The sequence below is a fragment of the Sturnira hondurensis genome, unplaced genomic scaffold, assembly GCF_014824575.4.
Source record: "Sturnira hondurensis isolate 20B ecotype Veracruz unplaced genomic scaffold, ASM1482457v3 Scaffold0019216, whole genome shotgun sequence".
Classification (NCBI taxonomy): Eukaryota; Metazoa; Chordata; class Mammalia; order Chiroptera; family Phyllostomidae; genus Sturnira; species Sturnira hondurensis.
In genome coordinates, this window is record NW_028091847.1 from 7858397 (window position 1) to 7883700 (window position 25304).

A 25304-nucleotide genomic window follows, 5' to 3' on the forward strand; every position below is an offset into this window, starting at 1 on the left:
GCAGCTCCTCCCATCGGTGGCACCCGGTCGCCCTTTCTCTGGCTTTTGGGTTGGTCTGAGCACTTGGACAACTTGAAGTCGAGATCCCTTTCCAGAAGTAGACAAGGATGGGTCTCTGGGTCGGATTCAAAACCTTACAGTTTCGATGAGGGGAAAAATGTTGTTTTCACCTAGAAAAGCTATTCCCGGTAGGTCTTCAACTTTCTCTTTCCTTTAGTTACCTCTTCCCAGTCCTGGTGTTGTGAAGAGTTTCTGCTCTTCTGAAGTATCGTTGTCTTTTTAGTAATTCTGGAATGAGGCCAGCTTTGAATGCGCTCCTTTCTGAAGCAACGGTGAGATACAAAAAGGTTGGGTGGCTGGGTGAGGAAGGGAGCAATAGCAGTCAGAATCTTATAAAATATTTTCTAGTCAATGGACTAGGAAATTTGGGGGAAAATGAAAAGGCACTGATCTGTATGCATTTACAAAGAAAATTCCCAAGAAGTCAGGAAATTCCCCCAAAGTTCAGGATAAGATAGTAGAAAGGGAACCGGATGGGGATAAGTTAACCAAGTAGCTTTGTAACCCGGTGCAGTTCACCGTGTCTGAACGGCGCACTCAGTACGTGGTTGGGCGATTTACATGGTGCCTACGACTTCCAAGGCTTGACACACGTGAGTCACATAATGAGACTTTTAAATAGCTACAAGAACACCTATTAGCATATGGGGAGTATGTCACAATCTTCTTCACTGCCCACTACTTCCCCCATTCTCCGAGGAGAAAAAGGACGGGCGTAGACAGGGAGAAGGGCAGAGGGTGGATTCTCAAGCACCATGACTAAAGGCAGATGTCGTATTCCCTCCGGATGAGAGACAACAGCCTGAGGTCCTGTGTTTGGAGTTTGACATATGGAGAGAAGGAATGGGTAGAGGATACAGGCACTGGGGGTAAGAATCAGAGAATTTCATGGGTATAGAATAGTGAGAGGGCCTGGGGAGTTTAGGGCACCAGAACATCAGAAAGGAAGGGGTGGGGTGGGAGGGTCTTTGTAATAGGAGTTCCTGTGGACCAACTATTTGAGCTTGAAAGAAGTACATATGAAGGTCAAAGCCCTTTTAGGGCTATGTGCTCAGTGAGCTACTCCACCCACTTTTACTGGGGTTTGGAGAGGTTAATGATATGCTTGCTCATGGTCACACAGACTTGCTTGACGTCAGAGCTTGACCTCAGAGCTTGACCTCCTAACACTTTGCTCTGAGAACAATGCAATTAATAAGGTTATACTACTTCCATATCTACATGGTGAGAAAGAGAAAGAAACACATCCTGAAAAGAGAGAACCCACATTATTTTTAAAGGGCCATAGAGCCTAAAAAATGACCATAATGATTATAAAGCAAACCTCAGTACGTTTAAAAAAAGTTGATTTGTTATGCCAGAATTCTCTGACCGTATGATAAAATTAGAAATAACAAAAGTGGGAATAAATAAATAGTTCAACGTTTTGGAAAATAATTCTTCTGCTTTACTCGAAATATAGAGAAAACCACATCACAGTTAAGAGTCCCTTGAGCCCTGACCAGTGTGGCTCTGTTGACTGGGCATCATTCTGCAAAGCGAAAGGTCACTGGTTTGACTCCCAGTCAGGGCACACGCTTGGGGTTTGGGTTCGGTCCCCAGTTGGGGCATTTATGGGAAGGAAGTGATTGATGTTTATCTTTCACCCTCCCTTCTTTGTTGTTTCTCTCCCTCCCTTTCTCCTTCCCTTCCCCTCTCTCTAAAAAATAAATGAATAAAATATTTTTTTAAAAAAGAATGCCTGAAAACAATACTAATGAGAACATTAAGGACAAAAATCTCTGAGGTCTGACCAAGGCATGATCCAAGGAAAATTCATAATCTTTTTTAAAAAAATATTTTATTGATTATACCATTACAGTTGTTGTTCTATTCCCCCCTTCATTCTCCTCCTACCCTGCACACCCCCTCCCCCACCATTCCCCCCCTTTAGTTTATGACCACGTGTCTCAAGTTCATTAGATTCTATATTTCCCCTACTATTCTTGACCTTCCCCCATTTATTTTCTACCTACTGTCTATGCTATTTTCTGTACCTTCTCCCCCCTTCTCCTCCTCCCACTCCCCTGTTGCTAACCCTCCATGTGTTCTTCATTTCTATGGTTCCACTCCTGATCTAGCTGTCCTCTTGGTTTGCTTTTGTTTTAGGAGTGGTTGTTAATAACTGTGAGTTTGCTGTCTTTCACTGTTCATATTTTTATCTTCTTTTTCCCTTTAGATAAGTCCCTTTAAGATTTCATATAATAAAGGCTTGGTGATGATGAACTCCTTGAATTTGATCTTATCTGAGAAGCACATTATCTGTCTTTCCATTCTAAATGAAAACTTTGCTGGATAAAGCAATCTTGGCTGTAGGTGTTTGGATTTCATGACTTGGAATACTTCTTTCCAGCCCCGTCTTGCCTGTAAGGTCTCTTTTGAGAAATCCGCTGACAGTCTGATGGGCACTCCTTTGTAGGTGACTGTCCCCTTATCTCTTGCTGCATAATCTTAAGTGTTTATATCACTGAAATAAGGAAGATTGGGAATAAATTAGCTATTTATTTTTAAACAAATTTCTAATAAATGGTCATAAAAAATGAAGAAAAGGAAGTGAAAATAGAAAGAAAGCAAAGGAGAAAACAATGTGAGGTTGGAATTCAAAGCAGAACTGGTAAATAAATCCAGGAGCTGGTTCTTGTGTGTGTGTGTGGTGAGAGATAGAAGTACCAATAAAAAACAAAATTAGTAAAATAAATGACCAGCTAGCTAAATCAATGAAAACACAGAGAAAGCACATCTATAAAATGTATGAAGTAGACATGGAAAATAAACATAACATATTGTCTATAAAAATAATTTTAGAGTCACTTGTATAAATACACTGTCCTGAAAATTGGGGTAAAAAAGATTCAAGAAAACTTGAATTAGCTCTGGCTGGTGTGGCTCAGTGGACTGAGTGCCGGCCTGTGAACCAAACAGTCACTGGGTTGATTCTCAGTCAGAGCACATGCTTGGGTTGAGGGCTAGGTCCCCAGTAGGGGTGCATGAGAGGCAACCACACACTGATGTTTCTCTCCCTCTCATTCCCTCTGTCTAAAAAATAATTAATTAATTAATTGATTTAAAAAAGAAAATTTGAATTAATCAATGTAAGCTCTAGTGGAGGTATGTCATCTAACCACCAGCCAGCCTGTACCCGAGGGTCCCTTTTTTCTAGTAGGGGTCAGTACCGAGGAGAATTTATGTCAATCCTGAGCAGGTCACTCGGCATTTACTGGCCAGCACTTTGTGCTTCTCCTCACTATTTCCAGGTCCGTTTGTTGATGGTCACATCCTGGAACTTTGGGACATGGTCTCCTTGCTAGATGCTGGACCCTCTATGGGCTCCCATGAAAGGGGGAATATAGGGTAAGTGACAATTCAATTTATACTGCTGTTGCGTTATCCTTTACAATATCACACAAGCATGTATAGGATTATCAGATTTTATTGTGGCGTTGGGGTACTAGACAGAATTGCAACTATGAAAGGGAAAATTTTAAACTGCTAATATGCCTTTTTAAAGATTTTATTTATTTATTTATCTTTAGATGGGAAGGAGAGAGGGAGAGAAACATCAATGTATGGTTGCCTTTTGTGCGTCCCCTGCTGGGAGTTGGCCTGCAGGGAACCTGGCCTGCAACCCAGGCATGTGCACTGACTGGGAATCGAACCGCGATCCTCTGGTTTGCAGACCTGTGCTCAATCCACTGAGCTACACCAGTCAGGTAATATGCCTTTTCTTTTTTAAATATTTTATTTATTTATCTTTAGAGGGGAAGGGAAGGAGACAGGAAGAGAAACATCAATGTACGGTTGCTTCTCATGCATCCCCCGCTGGGAACTTGCCCCTGCCGGGAACTGGCCCGCAACCCAGGCATGTGCCCTGACCGGGAATCAAACCGCGATCGTCTGGTTCGCAGGCCCACGCTCAATCCACTGAGCTACACCAGCCAGGGCAATATGCCTTTTCTTGTACTGCAAGAGACAGCACTAAGTTAAACCCAGAAAGGGTGCTATTTGTTCTAACCCTGCGTCCCCTCCCACCCTACTGGGTGACTCCCTATCCATCTTTTGGGAAAGAGCAATACTGCTCATCAGAATGGTTCTTGCCTTAAAATCCTCCCCTATATTCCCTTCAATGTTTTCTTATTAATGAATTCATCAAATCCAATTTATTCTAGAATAATGCCACCGACACTCTTAATAGGATAGGCCGTGGTGGCCTTTGCACCCCAAGTTTTGCAGAAGGTAGAAGGGGTGCATGGTGAGGGGACCTTGGAACTCCAAGTCTCACAGAGTGGCTCAGGTTTGGCATACTTAAATCTATTCCCTTTTATGGTCTTCCCAATGAGTGACCTGCAAACTCTCTTGGCCTTTCGAGTGTCTAGCTGGTAACTAGATGTCCACATAAACATCTTATGCACAAATATTGTCAAAGCTGCTACAGTCTAAACCCACCAGGAGGAACGTAAATATGTCCTTTACATCTACATTTGCATGGTTGACTCTGAAGTTGCAACTTCCCACTTGCGGCAGGACTGAATTCTCAGCCCTCTTCTTTCTTTGGTTGTTTTGTGTCCTTGTAGATAGTACACCTTTTAGTATAATAAATCCTCAGTTATGCTGTGAGAGATGATTAATATTAGCAAGAGATTCGTCTGTTTTATAGGTGCTAAGAATCTAAAAGATTTAAGCCTAAGGCATGACTAACTATGGATCCATTCTTGTGGGTCTCAGCATTGAGAAAGACAGATGAGTTTGCATCAGAGGCTTCTGAGAAGGATGGTCTCACTAGCTTTGACCTTGAAGGCTCTGACAGGAGCCTTAGGCCTGGGTTGGGAGCAGAGGGCTGTGTGTGTGTGTGTGTGTGTGTGTGTGTGTGTGTGTTACATACAGAACAGACAGAAGAGGAAACAGGAAGGTAGACCAGAACACGGAGGGCCTCAACAGTAGTAACTATACTCACATTGACATTCTAATTCCAGAGACGTTTGCTCTCCAATATAATTATTATTTAATAGTGTTACCCTCTTTCTGAAACTGGCAATTCTGCTTTCTGGTTAAACTGTCACCTCTTCCCACAGCTTCAGTTTAACTATCTCCATTATTTTCCAGGTTGTCTCGAATTCCATACTGAAATATCCTCCAGAGCTCTTTCTATACATTTTACACATTTCTACACTAACCTTTTGATCTATTTTTTTAAGATTTGATTTATTTAAGCCCTGGCTGGTGTAGCTCAGTGGATTGAGCGTGTGCCTGCGAACCAGAGGATTGCGGTTTAATTCCCAGTCAGGGCACATGCCTGGGTTGCAGGTGGGTTCCCTGCAGGCCAACTCCCAGCAGGGGATGCACAAAAGGCAACCATACATTGATGTTTCTCTCCCTCTCTCCTTCCCCTCTAGAGATAAATATATAAATAAATCAAATCTTTAAAAAAAAGATTTGATTTATTTATCTTTAGAAGGGAAGGGAAGGAGAGAAGGAGAGAAACATCAATGTATGGTTGCCTCTCGTGAGTCCCCTGCTGGGAACTGGCCTGCATCCCAGGCATGTGCCCTGCCTGGGAATTGAACTGCAATCGTGTGGTTCACAGGCCTGTGCTCAATCCACCGAGCTACACCAGCCAGGGCTCGATCTATTTTATGCTCAGCTAATCTATTATCCATAACAGAATATTTAAATTAATGCAGTAAAATTGACCTAAAACTGATCTCAACGAAGTTCTGGCACAGTAGACTGCTGTGGGCCCACTCTGCAGACAGCGCTCGAAGGCTTGCTTTGCAGACTAATAGTGAAAGTAGCTTGAAGGAGAAATAAATGGGTCAGAAAGCATTCAGATTTTCTTTTGCTTCCCTTTTTTATTTATATAAAAATTGTGATATAATACAATCAAAAGAATTTTTCAAATGGAAAAACAAAGGCCTTAATACTGCTACTCAAACACAAATAGTTTTGCATTTTCACATTCTTTTTCAGTTTTCGTCTGTATACACATCTTTTTTTTCAACAAAATTTAAGTGTAGTAATCCCACAATTACGTGTTTGTCTTCTTGCTTGATACTATGTTATAGACATTGTTCATGTTTGTACGTTTTTTCAACTTTTCCCTTTTAGTGTTATAATCTTTCATAAAGTTTAATAATTTTCTTATTATTAAACAGTAGCCATTAAACAGTCTACCCAGCACTGCTCAAGATAATTATTAACCATTAGTAAGTACAATTTAGTAGACATAAGAAAAATGAAAATAAGTGTGAACCCTGAGAAAAAAAATACACCTACTAAAAAGGGTTGCTGGTGGCTGACTGAGCTCAAATTTAAAAAAATATAGCCTAGCAGCCATGTCTGCATAGGGGCCTCTCACACAAACTGCTCTTCATGGAGAAGCAGGCAGCGGGCGGCCTGCCTCCGTGCTGAACTGCCTCCTGCACTGTGTTTCTGCTCACTGAGCCAGCCCTTACAAAGGAATTCCTGGAATCCTATTTCAACCAGTCAGATAGGGCTAAGGCTTATCCCATCCAATCAGAACTGCACAGCTCTAGCCAATCAGAGGTGTTCTATTTTGAACAATCATGACAGTGCCTTTTGGCCAATCAAACTATGAAGATTTGGAGTACTCATTTGCATGAGGACAGACCAACCTAGGGGTCAAGGGCAGGAACTCCTATCCATATAAACCAGCTCCCTCTGATCCTAAGAACACATTTACTCGTGAAGGTCCCACCGCTCTTAGGATGACTTAAAGTCTATATAACATTGAGTCCTTTATATCTCAAACATTAACCTAATCTTTGTACATACTAAAATCTGTATTCAGTAAATTTAGAGTGTAGCGAATTCAAGTGATAGACAAAAAATGATAGAGGCACTGGATAGGGTGGAAAAGCACTCATCCCAGCTTAGTGTAAGGGAAGAAACTTTTTTTGGAGGGGGTTAATGATGGAGCTGAATCTTCACGGGTGAGCAGGGGTTGAGCAGACAATGGCGGGAGTGAAGACCTGTCAAGGTAGAAGAGATGACGTGGGTCAAGGCACGGTGGAAACAGCAGGGTGCCTTGAGTACGGGCAGTTCCATGTCCTCAGGAATCAAAAACAGAGTAAGTGGCCCGAGATGTCGCTGGAGAGGTAGCCAGGGTCGTTGCACATCATGTTAAAGAGCTTGGGCTTTCTGCTTACCATTTTAGCCAAGAATGGCTTTGGATGTATGCCAGCCCGTACTCATAGCCAAGATCTGTCTCGATTTCCCCGCACCTTGATTTTTCTTTCCCTGTGAACCTCGGAGCACCTTGCTTTTGAGGGTGACCACTAGCTGTCGCTATTGAACAGCTCTAGCTCCCCACAGCTCAAAGCCAAAGGTGTCCTTGGCTGCTAGGGCCAGGCGGCCGTAACAGATGACTGAGTTCTGCCCCGCCTTCACTAAGTCTGTTCATCCGTCCTAAGCGATGACTCATAAGTAGGCACACGCTGTGAAGGGTTGGTGGTAGCCCTTGAGCAGAAAGAACTGGGCACGAAGTGGGGAAAGAAATTAGGGTGCAGTTTGGTACACCACCACCGTCAGTCACGAGGTGGCGCTGCTACCTCTGACGACAAAAAGAAGACGTGAAAAAGTCTTCAGTAGAATAGTTTTCCACTTTGGTCCTGGGGTGGTGCGGCTGTTGGTTCACTCTGTTACCTGGAATTCAGGTTACTTCAGGACTGTTCAAGGACAGTAGGAGGGAGGTTCAGCAACCCAACAGTCCCAGGCCAGCAAAGCACCGCACAGACAGGCACAACACTGACATTCTCTGGGTCTTTCAGGCCGCACCTGTGTGGGTCTTTTGATCTGTCCCTCAGCTTCCACAACCACCGATGCGCCTTCCCCTTTGACCTCTGTTTCCTTATCCTCCTTCCCTGAAACTCCCGTTTCCAAAGCCTTCCCAAACGCAGTGGGATTTCTTTCATCGGGCACTTTTCTATTTCTTAAGAATCCGTTTTCCGTGTGGCAGTACCTTCTGCCCCTTGTCCCTGCCCTCGCCCTGCGTGTTCTGGATCCGTGCAGACTTAAGGCTGCTTCTCTTGGATTCTTCCTCCTGTGGGGTTCTAAGCCCTGTTTTCCTGTTTTATTTTTATTTATTTATCTTTAGAGAAGGGAAGGAGAGAAGGAGAGAAATATCAATGTATGGTTGCCTCTCATGGGTCCCCCGCTGGGAACTGGCCTGCAACCCAGGCATGTGCCCTAACTGGGAATCGAACCACGATCCTGTGGTTCACAGGCCTGTGCTCAATCCACTGAGCTACACCAGCCAGGGCTCTGAGTCCTGTTTTACCCTCTTGAAATTTCCCTCTCTTTCTCATCTGCCTCATCCTTTCACACTTGCCCTGTTCCCATCCCTCTCCCCTCCCCTCCTTTTAAAAATGAGAGAACTCAGGCACATTCTAAGTCTGACTAGACCACTTGTAGGTCTAAGAACTAGAGAACTTAGGTGAAGAACTGCCGAGAGGAGGGAGGATTTAGTACTGAGGATTTAGTACTGAGGGGCACCCTGCCTTTCCTCGGCATTCTCCACGAACTGGTGACTCTCAAGTGGGATGGAGATTTCGGGGTGCTGAGACATTGGCAGGGAGGCAGAGTTGCTGGATGGACACACTGTGAGACATTATGACCGCTGCGTCAGAGCGGCTAATGTAGTTTTTTTCCCCCCTGACACTGCAAATTAGTTTGGTTTGCACAGCTCCCTTTGCTGCCTTCTTTCTCTAATGTAACTTCAGAGTCATGGTCTGCACAGGGGACATGTCAGAGGAACCACTGAGTTATGGGGAGAAAAGACTAGAATTTCTATTGATTTTTATCTTGTCTTTTAAAGATTTCTATTTTGCATATGTTTTAGGTTAGTACATATTATGTGCATATATTATAAAAATAATAACTATATATCTATTAGAAATACTATGCCTAGTCATTTTTTTAAACAATGAGGTCTGTAATCAAAAGTTTTGGAGGCCAGTGCTATGGAGAATCTTTGATGCTTTGGGTCTGAGATGCTGGCTCAGAGCAGTCCAGTCAAGGAAGAAGGTCCAGCCTGTGTGGACAGACTCGGGTGGTGAGGTGGAACCTAATTGTCCTTGAGCAGGAGCTCTCTGGCATTTGGGACGACTGTCCATTTTGCCCATGTGAGTCAGTACCTCTGAGGTCACCTCAGGGCTCCCTGCTACTTCATGTCTGGGGCCATTCATGCATTCTTTACTGAGGGGAGGGAATCACAGTTTCTTAGAGGAAAATTTGAGGAGATGGGAAGCCTAGGATGTTCTTCTGCATGGGTGGTGGTGGTGGTGGTCCTGTGACAAATCAGGACCTTGCAGAGGTCAGTGGGAACGGCTGCTGCCACCATGGTTAAGAGCCTGACATGGTAGGAAATGTCTCCTTTTGTTCTGACTATGTCCTTGTTTCCATTGTGATTTATGTTTGTGACAAATACTTTCAGTTGCCTAACAGAACCCCACTTTTGGGGGGTGAGAAAGTGCTCCATTTCTCAATCTCTCTTAAAGGGAGGGGTGATCGCACGATGTGAGTCCAGCCCATGGGATGTGAGCTGCAGTCATGGATAGGGCTTCCCAGTTGGCTTTTTATCAAGGGTCAGGCTCATCTGGCGTGCCGCACGCACATCTTTTGTCCTTCGCATTCTTGTTGCTCTTTTCTGAAACACAGCATGATGCCGAAGGTGGAGCAGATGTCTTGTGCCCGCACGGCGACGGGAAGGAGGATGGATAGTTGAGTAGGAAGACAGAAGGAGCCTGGCTCCCTGAGGCCCTGGTCTGTCCTTCCCAGGTGTTTTGTGACGGGAGGAAAAGAAATGTCTACTGGCTTCAGGCACTGCCAGCGAGGTGTTCTGTTACTCATGGGAGTGCAGTGCTAGCGAGCATGAAGGTCCGCTTTAGGACTCGCTGACAATTCAGTTGAGGCTGTGGACTTCATCGTGCAAGATGCTGACACCCTCAGAGCTGAAAGGTGTGAGTACCCCGCCTTTGGGACCACTGGTTCCTTCTCTTTTCCTGACAATGGTAGAAACAAACTGTTCTGTCACTTTCATGTCCTTGGAGGAGACAGACCTACAGCTGGGCCTTTAAGCTGATTCTTCCCAGAATGTGGAAAGTGGGAGTCAGGGCCGTGTGCTGGCGCCAAGCACAGGTTTGAGAGGGCCGATGGCGCATCTCTCTTCTCGTAAACATTCAGTGAGGTCAGTTGGTGGCTTGGAATCAACCAGGGTGAGAGTACTTATGAACAAAGCAAATATTACAAATTGGTGTTCTTTCCCCCTTATTCTGGAAAGCCAGTTTTTAAACATTTACCAGCGCCCTCTTGGAAAGGTCAAAGGTTCAGTTTACTAACACCAGTATTGTTTCATAGCTGCTCTTGCTTTCTCCATGCAGTCCAGTAAGTGATAAGTGAGAAGAACCAGGGAGTTTCTGGTTTATACTGAGCTGAGGCTGAAGTCTTAGTATGTCTTTGGGCCTAAGGAGACCCCTGAAAGTTCAGGCTAGAAGCAAAATTAATTTTACTTGACTTTGGCTGTAAACTTGTCATTTGCTCGTGCTTCTGGCTCGACACTCATCTCCTTTCCTCCTCGTCCATCTCTCCCCTCTGTCCTGCTGACGCTTTAGCTTCTTTTCCTGTTTGTGTCACCCACAGAAGCCTCTGATTCGGGGACTGGTGTCATGTTTTATCTCCTGCCTCCAGGCAGCTCATGACCATCTGTGATTCGGCACCTACGTGCCAGGCACTCCTCTAGGTTCTGGACACACCCTGGGCTAAATGGCTCTCTGCCCCGTGGAGCTGACATCCTAGTAGAGGGGGTGTGGTGGATGGTCTCACCAATGTCCACCCCCTCCCACATGTTGTTTTTTCTGATGGGACATGACACTCCTCTACCAAGAGGTGGGGTCTGTTTTTTCCTTCTCCTTTGAATTGGGCTGGGTCTTCCTGACTGCTTCAACCAATAGCATATGGTTGGTCATAAACAGCAACATAGTTTCTGCCTGGCTCTTTCTCTAGGGACACGTAGGGAGCCCCAAGCCGCAAGTAAGAAGTCCAGCAACCTGGAAGCTGCTATTCTGAGACACCCTGTGGAGAAGCTACCAGGAGGTAGTGGTGCCCACGGAGCTCTTAGCTGTGCCAGGTTCCAGCTGTTCCAGTTTTTCCAGTTCAGGCACCAGACACATGTATGGTCAAGCCTTCAAGTGCTTCTCAATCACGGCCTTCGAGCCACCCTTGCTGTGCTCGGTGGAGCAGGAACGTGCTGTGTTCTCGGAGCCGTGCCCAGCCTGAAGATTTATGAATGAAGCGACTGTTTTGTTCTGAAGTACTGGGGATTAGAACTTCAACATATGTTTTTTGGGGGGGCCCATTCCAACCCATAACAGTGCCGTTACAAGAATCACAGGTCTGCTTCTCAGAGAGAAGCTCCTAATTTTGTCAGGTCTTAGAATAGTGAGTTGTATACGCTAGCCTCTCTATTAAATACACAAACACACACACACACACACACACACACACACACGACAGGAAGGCATGCGTGTGTTAAACATTTTAACATAAAATGGATTATATTATATGTATTTGTAAGCAACTTGTTTTATACACTTAACAGTATGTCTTGAGGGTCCTTGCATGCGAGGACATAGACATCTACCTCATTCCTTTTTATCATCATACAGTGACTTAGTAATATTGATCCCCCGTGGATAGACATTAAGATTGTTTTTAACCTTTTTTTAGGGGGGGTTAGGGTTAGCCCTAGCCACAAATGTAATGTTTAGTGCATTTTTTATTTTCCTAACAGTAGTGCAATAATTCTTGTGGTAAGAGAATATCTTTGTTGAAAAAAATTGTTAAATGGCCTCAAGTTGGAGTCAGAACCCACAGTGCATGATAAACAAGGGAGGGGAAGGAGGGAGGGAGTGGAATTCTCTGGGCGTCAGAGTCATACACAAGGTGGAGCCTGGAGGCAGCTCTTTGAGAGAGACCTGGCCAAGGGAGGTCTCTGGAGTTAGATGATTCACGCTGAATGAATGTGAACTCTGTCGTCCTTCTCCCCTCCAAAAGATCAGAAGTAAGCAACAGTGCTCACTCAGTGGGAGTAGAATTGCTTTTGGATTCCAGAAAGAAATGCTGAATTATTTTATTTTACTTATTTTTAGAGAGAGGGGAAGGGAAGGAGAAAGTGGGAGAGAAACATCAATGTGTGGTTGCCTCTCACGTATCCCCTACTGGGGACCTGGCCTGCAACCCAGGCATGTGCCCTGACTGGGAATCGAACCGGCGACCCTTTGCTTCACAGGCCCGCGCTCAATCCACTGAGCTACACCAACCAGGGTGAAATGCTGAATTTTTGAGTCAGTGTGGGTGAGAAGTGAATTCCACGTCCAATGTGAAAATGACATCCTTGTACATTTATTTTTGAGGTCGTCGTGATAAAGTGAGCTGGGCAGAATAGGTTCCTCTAAGTGGAACTTGGGCAATGACAAGAGCCATGGTGCTTCTGCTGCCACTGAAATTGGAGCTTAGCTCCAGCTGTTGGAACCCCTGCCCCTCCAGAGAGAGGGGGCAGATATCTAGGGGTCAGGGAAGCCAGGTTAGGAACTGGATGTGGGCCTGCAAGCTGGCCTTTGGGAAGGGCTGGTGGAATGCTGGCTCCCTGAAAAGATCCCTACAACCCCCTGTCCGTAAGGTAAGGCTGACTTTATTGTTTACCTAGGTAGGCGAGGGGAACTACCTTGATGGAGTCTCAGTAGCTTTTAGGAGTGGGGAGGGCAAAGTTAGGGAATTTGTGAGGTGCTGGAGACTAGTTCCAGGTTGCTCTTCAGTGTGGAGGCTGGATCAGGACTGGGCAAGGGTCCCGATGCAACTGTTTGGCACTGGGGAGAATAGTGAGGAGAGCGTTCCAAAGACTCATGAAAGGTTAACAGTCACTTCATGCTCTCTGTCGAAAAGTTGAGCATTTTAAAGTGGATTTGCAACACTTATCTTCCTGGACAAAAGTTGCTTGGAATGGTAAAATCACGCTGATAAGGACGATGGCATCATAAAGTCATGCTAATGAAGACAGTAATTTATGATTTCAGGTCTCAGACCGAATTTCTGTGATCTTCCCCTTTGGGTTTTGGGGAGAGCTTCATTTAGCACGAGCTTAATTTTTCCTCAAGCAAATTCTGACTCATTTTTAATAGTGTCCCTACCCTTCGGTAAAGGAATGACTGCATTTCATCTTATCACGAAAGTCTGTGCTGTGGGAGCCTCATTTCTACAGGAGACTAGCAGGTGTTGCTCTGGTTGGTCAGACACCCAGACATCCACTAGGTCACATGCTACTACTGTGTGTACTTGTGGGCATGTGTGTTATTATGCTATATAGTCAGAAACCTGGGTTTTTGGTCCATTTTCTCGCACACAGATGCAGTCAGGTCTCTCCTGCTCTCTGCACTGAGGGAGCCTGGGAGGACCTCTTTCTAAGAAAAGTCCACTCATATTCACACACACTCTCAGATCCAGCTCCTTGTCCATGTGATTGGCAGGCTCAGTGGACTCTGGTCTGTTTTGCTCTCCAGTCATTTAGATTAAAAGGCAGGTAAGGGAAATTTGTCCTATGCTTCCAGGCCCATGTCTTGTGCTCCAGAATCTCTAACCATGGAAACCCTACATTTGAGAGTGTTGGGTTCTACTGGATATACTGCCTGTCCTTCCAGAACACTCTCCATCCTCTTCTACCCTGCTCTGTGCATGGGGCAGGCTGTCCTGTATGGTTTCTGTCCATCTGTTCCCTTCCCCTCTGTTCAGCTAACAGAAAACATCAGCAGGAAACCAGAGCGAGGGAAGAGAGTGGCACTGAGGTATTTCTTCTCCCAGATCTCTCCTTCAAGGTCTTTGGCGTGCTGGTTGCATCCCTGAACTGAATGGCGTGGCTCCTCCCACGTGGCACGGTCCAAACAGTTCTGTCTCTCTCTGGGTTTTCATAATGGCTCTCTCCTCTTGTTCCTAAGGTGGGCCTAGGCTGGAAACAGCTGCAACTAGCCCTGAGGCATTCTCTCTCTTCTGATTGCCCTTCCACGTTGCCCACACTTTTGTAAATAATCCCCTTGTTATTAAACTCTACTAAAATTACCCAGCTTGCCATCTCTTACTTTTGGGGGACCTAATTAGGGCTTCGTTGAACTGTCAATATAGTTGATGCCTTGTTTCCTATTTCGTTGTAGTCAGGTGGTACCTGGCAGGTGTTTGATGAGTAGTTGTTGACGGAATGAATGAGTGGCAGGATTTGAACTCCAACTGCTTCTCTCTGAACTTCTAAAATTCAGTTGAGCCTTTACATGTGTTGTTGCTTGATGTACTCTGAGTGCAATAAACGAGCCCAGGTTCTATGGCTCAAGTTGTCAGGGGCCTCCCCTTCTGTGGTTTTCCCCTAGTGATTCACACCCAGGCGCTCTCCTTCCTAGAGGAGCCATAAAAAAACAATAGAAAACTTATCTGAAATATACACTGTAGTAAAGGCATCATGTCTATTAAATGAGGAGTAGGGTGATTTCCTCAATTCAAAAACAATGAAAAGATTTAGACCACAAAATAAGAGATAAACATTGATAACTTTTACTTGCATTGGTTATGGTTTTAAAAGAGAACACCAAATGAAATGAAGTTATAACCACCAGTTATGATTTATGAAGTCTATGTGACTTTGTTATAACTAATATTATATTAAGCATCATAGCATTATTATGTATGAGGTAAATTTGATCTAACTACCTTGTAATTATACCCATGGTTACTAACAATTTTACAACTGCATGTTCCCGTAGAAAAGAAGGAAATCTTACGCTTTGCAACAGCACGGATGGAGCTGGAGGGCATTATGCTAAGTGAAATGAGCCAGTCAGAGAAGGACAAGTACCGCATGATCTCACTCCTATGTGAAATCTAATGAACAAAATAAACTAACAAACAACATAGAAACAGACCCACAGGAAGAGAGCAGGCTGACAGCTGTCAGAGGGGAGGGGGTGTCGTGGGGCTGGTTGAAAAAGGTGAAGGGATTAAGCAAGCCAAACAAGACAAAACTCATAGACACCACTGCAGGCCCATGACCTACATTACAATTACATGTCCACTGTGCAAGTGTTAGAGGAACTTTTCCAAACTGTGAGATGTGAGGTGTGACTTGCAGCTTTCTGGGGAGACGCATTTATGTCTCTGGGGGGGATGCCTTTGGGGGTGGAGCTTAGATAAGTGTCCGGTAGAACAGTCCCAAGCTCCCTTCTCATGCCCAGTCCTAAGGAAGTTCCTAGTTGTTTATGAATTTGTCCACATTAAAAGTTCTTAGAAAGAGAAATTCCATGAGGCTCCTCCCTGGATTTCTCAGCAGGAGACGGGGCAATATCGATGTGCCATAATACAGTTCCTCCTGGCGCAGAACTCCGGCTTTGATGATCTCCAGGGCACAGTCTTCCTTTGGAGCTCCCTCGTCTTTGACTATCTTAGAAACGGCCTCCTTGGCTGTCTCTGTAGAATGGTCAGAGAAGAGTGGGGTTATTTCAGACTAGCAGAGTCCGCACGGTGAAAGGAAGGCCTAAAAACACCAATAACTTCAGCATTAGGGGCTTCTTGCCAATGCTTGCTCTGCAATGCCCACGGGCCCTGTAGGAAATACACGGAGAAGACTGGGTATGTTTAGGGCCTGTTGGGCTTAACACAGGCCCTGCCTTCCCGGATGAAGATTTGTGGGGGCAGTTAGAGCTAATTAGTTGAGAGATTTGAATCATGTTCCTCTCTTGGATATTTTGGTTGGGGAGAGGGAGTAACATGGGGGAGCAGAACAGAGAGAAGTCATATGATGACCCAGTAGCTAATGGGAAGTGTCAGTGGGCAAAACCAGAGCGCTGTATGACAATGATTTGCCGATTTGTGAAAGGAAGAGATGGACGAGAATTCAGACCTTTGCTTTTTTGTCATCACTAACCGCTTTCATTCAGAAGGAGACTCTAGTGTGATTTTCCCTCTCCTTCCAAATTTTCATGTTCTTCTTGCACAGCTTCTGTGTCCCTCTCCATCCCTTCTCATTTCACCACGTGTCTCTCTCTCTTTCTCATTCTGTAACTGCTACTCACTTTATTCGATTACTCTTTATATGGTTTTCTCATCATGCTGATCAACTTTCACTTGGACTTACAGAAAAGTTATGAAATCTTTGCAAAGTCCTCCCTTATGTGCTTCACCCTGTTTCCCCTAATCACACTATCATATGTAACCATTGCACAATTCCTGAGACCAGGTAGGATGAGATTGGAACAATATTACTAACTAAACTACAGGCCCTAGTGTTTTTTTTCACTAATGTCCTTTTTATGTTCTAGGATCTTACCCAGGACTCCACTTAGTATTTAATGCTTATTTTCTCTCCAATCTGTGATAGTTCTGCAGTCTTTCCTTGTCTTTCAGGGGTTTGCCCATTGTTCTCTTATAATAGGAGTGAGGTAATGCATTTTTGGCAAGAATACTATGAAAATAATGCTGTGTCTTTCTCAGTGCCTCATCTCAAAGGGTTGTAGACTGCTACATCTTATTACTGGTGATGTTATTAAGAAAAACAAACTTGTATTTGATAAGTCTCAGAGAGGAAAGTAACGGCCATGGAGAGTTCAAGAGGCTATAGGTGTTCATAATAAGATTAGGTGACGAATGTGGTGTCACTCGGCGTATCTGGTGGTCACAATGGAAAGAAGGTGGTCAGAAAATAGTCAGAGGCTTCACTAGTGACAGCCACTGCGGCCACATTCATGAAATGAGAGCCAGTTCTCACTAGCTTTTAGGTCAGTCCAAATGAATCAGGGAGTTAGCACTTCCCTCACCCACAGTGGTAAGGCAGACAGTCCCCCTGCAGGCTATTTATTCCAATGTCTTGACCTTACCTGTGTTTATGAGGCCGAGGACACAGAGAGTGATTGACACGTTGACCTTGGTCGCAGAGTATTCCTTCCTAATGGAGGAGAAAAACCCATCGAGAGCAAACTTGCTTGCAGAATACGGAGCAAGAAGTGGATTAGCTATTTTCCCTAAACAATAAAGAAATGAGTTAACAAGTGATGTATTTCAGCTCTGCAGAGCTGGTCTTTGCTCTAGTTTTAGCAGGCTTTGTAACTCCCGTGGAGTTCTTTCACCCTTTGAGTCATAGTTTCTCTCCATGTCCCAAAGAGATTATCTTGCTTTGTTGAATTTATAAAAAAATTTTTTTTCCCCCATCATTAATATATAAAGAACTCTTAAAAATACAAACAAATCTCTTTAGAGAACCACTTCAATTCCATCCTTAATTGTGAGTTTTGGCTTCAAATGACTCTACAGGCAAGTTCTAGAAATGAGTGTGTAACACAGGGGGTCCAGCTGGAGTGTCTGATACCAACTCATCTAGGGATGAGTCAAAGACCAGAGCAGAGGTCCAGGACACATTTTGGGCAGCCTACTCAGAATTTAGTTCCCCTTTCTTCTTCTGTCACAGAACCTCAATTATTTACGTTTTCGACTATTGCAGATACGGCCAGTATTCTCTCAATGTATTTTCTGCCCTTCTTCCTTAGTAGTGGAACCCCCGATGTGTGACTGGGCCAATAGTTATCTGAAATAAAGTCCACATTTTCCAGCTACTTTGAGCCGGACGTTGCCAAGTGACAACGCGCTGTCCAGTGGGTTGTAATCAGCAGTGTATCACGTGATTCCTGAGCTACGTCTTTAAAGTAAGAAGTCAGTGTCCCCCTCCCCACTCCTTTTCCTTCTTGGTCCCTGGGGGTGGATATGACTGCCGCAGCTCCAGAACAGCCTTGGACCATGAATTAGAAGCCATCTGTCGTGCATGGCAGAGCACTGAGAGAGTAGGAGGGAAGCTGGGTGACCACGGAGGTGCCATCCTAGCCCTAAATTGTCTACCTTCTAGACTTGATTGACCTTATCATTTATTTAATTGGCTGACATAGGTTTTCTGCATCGGAAAATTGAACCTAATCTACATTGATAGTCCCCCTCACTTTCATGCAGCCCATGTGCCAGAATTAAACTGATACCCTCTCTAACTCTAGGGGTGGCCTTGTATAATTTATTTAACCCCACTCTCCTTGTCCATAATTGATACAGGAATAAACAAATGGCCCATTTGGACAGTGGTACTTGAGAATTTTGTTCTTCTGGGAGAGTTTCTTGAAGTGGCAGCCCTGTTTCCCTCCTGCTGAGCACTGTTGGGTGTGGTGGACGCGGGGGCTGGAATCGCTGCAGCCGCCTCACCGTTGGCCCGTGGGTGAGGTTCGTTCTGTTTTCTCCTTTACAGAGAAGTTCAGGCTTATAAGCACTTACCCGTGACCTTTAGGGACTAATGTGTTGTAGAATTCAGAACTTTTTTTTTTAATTTTAGAAGGTGATATTGGGCATACATTTATATTATAATACATAACACTCCCCGTAGGTCCTGGGGAGGCATCCTGTAAGCAAACACTTTATTATTTCTCCAGCAAGGTATTTGAGAGCTCACACTGAGATAAAGGCTTTATGTAACCTGACTTCAGTTCAAGTTAATGTGGTTACGTAGCATTGATTTTGAAAAAATGTCCTTAGTTTTCGGAGCTTTATTTATTTATTTATTTGTTTGTTTATTCATTCGTTTCCCCATAGCTTTTTGGACTTTGGAATTGTAGATAAAGGACTGTGAGCCAGTGTGGGCTCACTGAAGGAAAGCTGGAATGTATCAAAAGGAGAGTAAAAGAGAAAAGCAGAAAGAAGAATCTCCCAGGTTTGCTGTTCCAAACAACCTTGGTGCATTTCATTGAAGTTTGTTTTCTATGGACCACATGGTTCTTAAACATTTTTTCATATAGTGTTACTTAGTTTGCATGAGGCAAACTCTGCATTCTGCTGTCTGGAAAATATATTTAGTAATTTTAGAAAGCTGAAAAGGGCAAAACCTCTCCAAAGACCCCAATTTTTATTAAAAAAAAGGTTTTGTGAGTTAAGAGACCTTGATTAAAATGGAATAAATAATATGTAACAGGACGTTAAAATATGACCTGTCCTGCTCTGGTTTCAGCTGAGGTTCAGAGGCTGGGAACATAGTAATTGGCCAAAGACTCCATAGTTAAATTTTTTAAGCTGGTTTATGCTATTGCAGTTGTCCCAATTTTCCCCTCTTTACCTCTGTCCCTCCAGCCCCACCTTCCCGCAGTCAATCCCCACAGTTGTTCATGTCCATGGGTGACGCAAGTATGTTCTTTGTCTAACCCCTTCATCTTCCAACCAATCCCAATATCCCCCCAATTCCCTCTTGCAACCACCAGTCTGTTCCTTGTTTCCTTGCCTCTGGTTCTATTTTCCTCATTAATTTATTTTGTCCCTTAGATTCCAGTTATAACTGAGATTATATGGTATTTGTCTTTTATTGCCTGACTTACTTCACTTAGCATAATAGTCTCCAGTTCTATCTACGCTGTCTCAAAAGGTAAGAGTTCCTTCCTTTTTGAATTCTGTGTAATATTCCATCGTGTAAATGTATCATAGCTTTTGCATCTACTTATCTACTGATAGGATCTAGGCTATTTCCAAATCTTGGCTATTGTAAACAATGATGCTATGAACATAGGAATGCATAGGTTCNATTCCCTCTTGCAACCACCAGTCTGTTCCTTGTTTCCTTGCCTCTGGTTCTATTTTCCTCATTAATTTATTTTGTCCCTTAGATTCCAGTTATAACTGAGATTATATGGTATTTGTCTTTTATTGCCTGACTTACTTCACTTAGCATAATAGTCTCCAGTTCTATCTACGCTGTCTCAAAAGGTAAGAGTTCCTTCCTTTTTGAATTCTGTGTAATATTCCATCGTGTAAATGTATCATAGCTTTTGCATCCACTTATCTACTGATAGGATCTAGGCTATTTCCAGATCTTGGCTATTGTAAATAATGATGCTAAGAACATAGGAATGCATAGGTTCTTTTGAATTGACGTTTCAGGGTTTTTTTTTTAAAGATTTTATTCATCCATCTTGGAGGGGAAGGGAAGGACAGAGAGAGAGAAACATCAATGTATGGTTGCCTCTCATTCGCCCCCCCACCGGGAACCAGGAACTGGCTTGCAACCCAGGCATGTGCCCTGACTGGGAATCAAACCGCAATCGTGTGGTCCGCAGGCCTGCATTCAATCCACTGAGCTACACCAGCCAGGGCCAGGGTTTTGTTTTTTTTTTTTAATACATTTCCAGAAGCAGAATCGCTGGGTGGAAAGGCAGTTCCACTTCTAATTTTGTGAGGAAACCCCACACTGTTTTCCACAGTGGCTGCACCATCTGCATTCCCACCAGCAGTGCACTAGGGTTCCCTTTTCTCCACACCCTCACATCCTTCACATCTTCACCTGTTTCCTGATTTACTGATGACGGCCATTCTGACAGGTGTGAGGTGATATCTCATTGTGGTGTTAATTTGCATCTCTCTGATGGCTAGCACTGTTGAGTTTTTTTTCATATGCCTATGGGCCTTCTGTATATCCTCCTTGGAGAAGTGTCTATTCAGGCCCTTTGCCCATTTTTTAAATTGGATTGTTTGTCTTCCTGGTATTGAGTCATACGAATTCTTCGTACACTTTGGAGATTAAACACTTGGCCGAGGTATCATTGGCAAATATGTTCTCTCATACAGTGGGTTCTCTTTTCATTTTGCCAATAGTTTCCAAACACTGCATATTCTGCAGATAGGTTCCAGACTAGGGCCTTTACATAGGACATGGTAACACAAACAAGTAAAAACAAAACCCCCCAAACAAGTTTACAACACATAGACCGCCCCCAGCACTCCAAGGGAATAATAGAGCTGAAGCAAAGAGGCCAGAGAGGATGGGAGTTAGGGAGAAGAAAGGAGCAGTGTCTCAGGGGTCCTCCAAGAAGAAGGGGTGGGGGCTTCCCCTCAAGTCGATCCCCGTGGGAGGAGTTTCAAGGGCACCTCCCGGGGAGCTGGTCCCCAGGAGTTCGAGATGCACCAAGGACTGATGTCTGAGCAATCCGAGAGGCTCCAGTTACGGGCAGGGTCACTGCGGAGCTAGTGCAAACTGTGTGCTACATGAGGGACGCTCCCTGGGTGAGGGGGCACCTAGAATCCAGCCCACGCTCAGCTCATCGAGCTATGGGCCTTGTTCTAGGGCTCATCCCTTTCTCTCTGGAGTCATTTCCAATCCTGCCCCAAAGGGCAGCCCAAAGTGGTGAGTGTATTCCCTGTCCTCCCACGGCCTGAGGGAAATAAGAGAAGCAACTGTTGTCCAAATCTCAGGGAGGACTACTAATATTCCAGCAGGGTCCTCCCAGGACCCCATGGAAGCACCCAGCGCCAGAGTCAATGTGTTCAGCCTCCCAGCTCAGAGAGTGTGAGCTTCGAACGTCTGCTGTGGTCAGGGAGACCAATGCCCTAATAGCTGGGAGCTAGTCAAGTAAGGTTTTCCTACCCCAACCCTCTCTTCTTCCTTGTATACTCCCCTTTCTTTTATACGAGAGAGACTAGAGGAAGCCTAGTGAGTTATAAGAGAGGGAATGGGAGGAAAGGCCAAACCTTTCTCTTTTTCCTACCCCAGGTTTCCTACAATAGCAGCTTGACGATGGGAGAAACTTTAGATTACACATGACTGGACATTTTAGTTACTGAAGTGAAGCTGTCCTGGAGACTGGAAGGAGCCAGAAGATCTTTGATTATCCTGGAGTGTTGCCAACTGCCCTGGGTCACATGCGGGCTCAAGGAAGAGCTCACCATTAGAATAGGTCTGAAGGAAAGAATCAAGTTTTTTTTTCTGATGGCATCTTACAAGAACAGCTTGCTCAGCTACCAGTTAAAAAATACGCCAGAATGTGAGCTCAATTAAGTGAAATGAATAAGTAAATAGATGCATCACCTAATATGCATGAAGTAGGCATGAAAGTGAGGGCATCAGAAGCCTGAGTGTTTTGCCCAAGGTTAAGTTTTGATTTACACGGGGAGAATGAAGCTCCTATAGCAGGGTAGATACATACAGCAGCGAGAGTTCTCTTCTGGGAAGTTTGAGAAACAAAGAAACGGAGCTACGCTGACTATACTTTCTGAAGCTCATTATGGGACATGGGAGTAGGACAAGTAAGAGTGCAGTCTTGGTGGTAAAAGGGAGGGACTGTGTGCAATTAGCTCTGTCCCAGAAAGGCTGGGACTGGGCCACTGTAGAGCCAGGAGGAGCCACATGGCTGGCAGATGAAGCCGTGCATTGGATCTTGCTGGTGAGCAGAAGAGGTCAAAAGCAGGCTTCATTCCTTTCACTAGCCCACTCCACACCTTCCACCCTCGACTGCCTTGCTGAAATTTCAGAATTATTCTCATGCCAGAGGCAGACTTTTAAACCGTTTTAATCAAGAGGTTAGAAGAAAGTATACAGGGTTGAAAGGACTCATCCTGCCTGCCTTCGGACGTGCAGAGTGACCCAGGCAGATGCACCACACCTCCTACTGGGCGAGCCCCCCCTCCACTTGAGGTTCACCACGCCTTGGTGGCTTTGAGCCTGAGAACTCTTCCTGGATCTTGCCCTTTACCCCAACTCTTCCTAATTTTTTTCTCAGCTGGACCCCTCATGGTCTACACCCTTTAGTTGTTTGGGTTGGATCAGATTTTAAGATTAATCCATCTCTCTCCTTCAGGCTTTAAAGAACCTGAGGTGTCCATTAAAAGGCTTGAGGCAACCCAGAATCCAGTGCTAATTGAAGCAATGGAAATGGATGAATTGCCCAGGGAGACTATGTTGAGTGAAAAGAGAAGAGGGCTTAGGATGGTAAGAATCCCAAGAAACAAACCATAAAGCTGGGGAGATGAAAAAAAAAAAAAAAACTGAGAAGGGACAGTCTTAAGAGCTGAAGGAAAGCCAGGGAAGTGTTTTGGCTGAAGACAAGGAAGGAGTGTATGATGTCGAAACAGCACAAAAATGCGTCAGAAGATGAGATAAAACCCGTTACTTAATTTTACAAGATGACTTGGACAAGAGCACTTCTGTGGAGGTATGGGGCCTATGAAATGTGGCTCTGCGGTCTCAGAGCATCAGCTCATCTCCCAACGCAGGAATAGAAGCATGGACCTTAAGAACCCCCATGGCTGAAGGGTGGGCACAAACCTGTTTTATCAACTTTACGTAATTACTCACACTCAGCCTACCTAGTTGTGCTTGCCGAAGGGAGAGCTGTCACTGCCCTGCGTGTTCATTTAACCAAGGGTCCACAGAGCATTTGCATTCCCTTCACCTAAAGTCACATAAGCAGGGCTTCAATGGGATTATTTGGAGAACTTTATGGGTATCCTCTGGAGTTTGGGGATGGGTATTTGATTCACATCGGAAAGTCTAAAGGCAAGAGGAAGGGCTGGAACTGCCCTAGCATGAGAGCAAAGCTGGCTGCTTTGGGTGATCGTGTATGCCCATGAGTGGCAGCTTTCCCAGAGATCAAGTGTGGAGCCTGTGAAGGGGGGCTGGCCTGGGGTCACCTTCTCGGGGATGATGGGTGGACTGGACCACGAGGGCTGGGTTGGTTGATGCGAGGAGGCTGAAAGGAATGAGCTAGAGGAAGCATTGTTGATGCTAAAGGGGTCTCCTATGAGGAATCTCTGAGAAATCCATGAAAAAAGCCCCACAAAACCACCCTCACCTCCTCCAAATTATTAGACCACCTAGGATGGGGATTTCTTTTTCTTTTGAAATAATTTCACACTTAGAGAAGTATTTCAAAAATAGCATAAATAACTACCCCTACCCTCACGTTCCTGAACTATTTGGCAGGAATTGCTATGACTGAGGTGATTACTGGACCTGACGTCCGAGTCACTCTGGACGGGTGGGCATGCATTGCCTACGCATAGAGAGTTCTCCTACATAACCACCAAAAGGAAGAAAGCAACCCAGTAGGTTCCTAGACCTGCCATAATAAATCACTGCAAGCTAGGTGATTTAAGACAACAGTATTTTATTTCCTCACAGTTCCAGGGACCAAAAGTCTGAAATCAAGGTGTTGGCAGGGCTGCACGCCCCACAAAGGCTCTGGGGGAGAGAGGATTCTCCCTTGTCTCTCCCCACAGTGTAGCGGCTGCCAGCATTCCTGAAGGCCACATCATTGCAAACTCTGCCTAATCAATCAATCAATCAATCAATCACTCAATTCCCATCTCAATTCCCATCTCACTCCCTGACCTGGCAACCATCAGCTTAGTCTTTCTATCTGTGGATCTATTTCTGTTTTGTTTTGTTCATGCATTTACTTTGTAAAAAATTGTACATGTAAGTAAGGTCATCCAGTAAATTTCTGCCTCTGTCTGACTCATTTCACTTGGCATAATACTCTCTAGGTCCACACTGCTGCACATGGCAAGACTTCATTCTCTCTTATTGCTGAATAGTATTTCATTACACACATACCACATCATCTTTACCCATTTATATGTTGATGAACATCTTGGTTACTTCCATATCTTGGCTATTATTAGTAATGCTGCAATGAACGTAGAGCTGCATATATCCTTTTGAATTTGTTTTAAAAAATAAATACCCAGTAGTGGAATTGCTATATCCCAAAGCAGGTCTATTTTTAATTTTTTGAGGAACCTCCATACTGTTTTCCATAGTGGCTTAATTTGCACCAACAGTGCACGAGGTTTTCCTTTCTATCACATCCTTGCTAACATTTGTTGTTTTGTTGATTTATTGATGATTACAATTGTGACAGGTGTGAGATGGTATCTCATTGTGGTTTTAAATGCATTTCCCTGATGACCAGTGATATTGAGCATAGTTTCCTGTCTGTTGGAGAAACATCTGTTCAGGCCCTCTGCTCAATTTTTAAATTGAATTTTTTGCTTTTTTGGTTTTAAGTTGTATGAGTTCTTTACGTAATGTGGATATTAATCCATTATTGTATGTATCATGTGCAAATATTTTCTCCCATTCAGAAGGTTGTCTTTTCACTTTGTTTTTGATTTCCTTTGCTGTGCAACAACTTTTTATTTATTTTTAAAAAGATTTTATTTTCATTTATTTTTGGAGAGAGGGAAATGGAGGGAGAAAGAGAAGGAGAGAAAAACTGATGTGCAAGAGAAACACCAATTGGTTGCCTCTTGTGTGTTGCCAACTGGGGACCTGGCCCACAGCCCAGGAATGTGCCCTGACTGGGAATCAAAGA

General features: G+C 44.4%; 1 protein-coding gene and 1 long non-coding RNA gene across 2 annotated transcripts in view; one reads left to right on the top strand and one right to left on the bottom strand.

Annotated features, from left to right (window-relative positions):
• Nucleotides 1–272: 272 nt before the first annotated feature.
• LOC118974205 (uncharacterized) lies at nt 273–18878 on the top strand. The gene is made up of 3 exons (XR_005063803.1): nt 273–347; nt 3354–3450; nt 18766–18878. It is a non-coding gene; the product is annotated as an uncharacterized LOC118974205 (long non-coding RNA).
• Nucleotides 14681–25304, bottom strand: part of HSD11B1 (hydroxysteroid 11-beta dehydrogenase 1) — a 32499-nt gene continuing 21875 nt past the window's right edge. Inside the window, exons 5-6 of the mRNA XM_037027582.1 lie at nt 17019–17162; nt 14681–15612 (exon numbers count right to left, since the gene is read on the bottom strand). Coding sequence (XP_036883477.1) covers nt 15395–15612; nt 17019–17162 — 362 coding nt within the window. The 3' untranslated portion in view covers nt 14681–15394. The remainder of the gene's footprint in view (nt 15613–17018; nt 17163–25304) is intronic.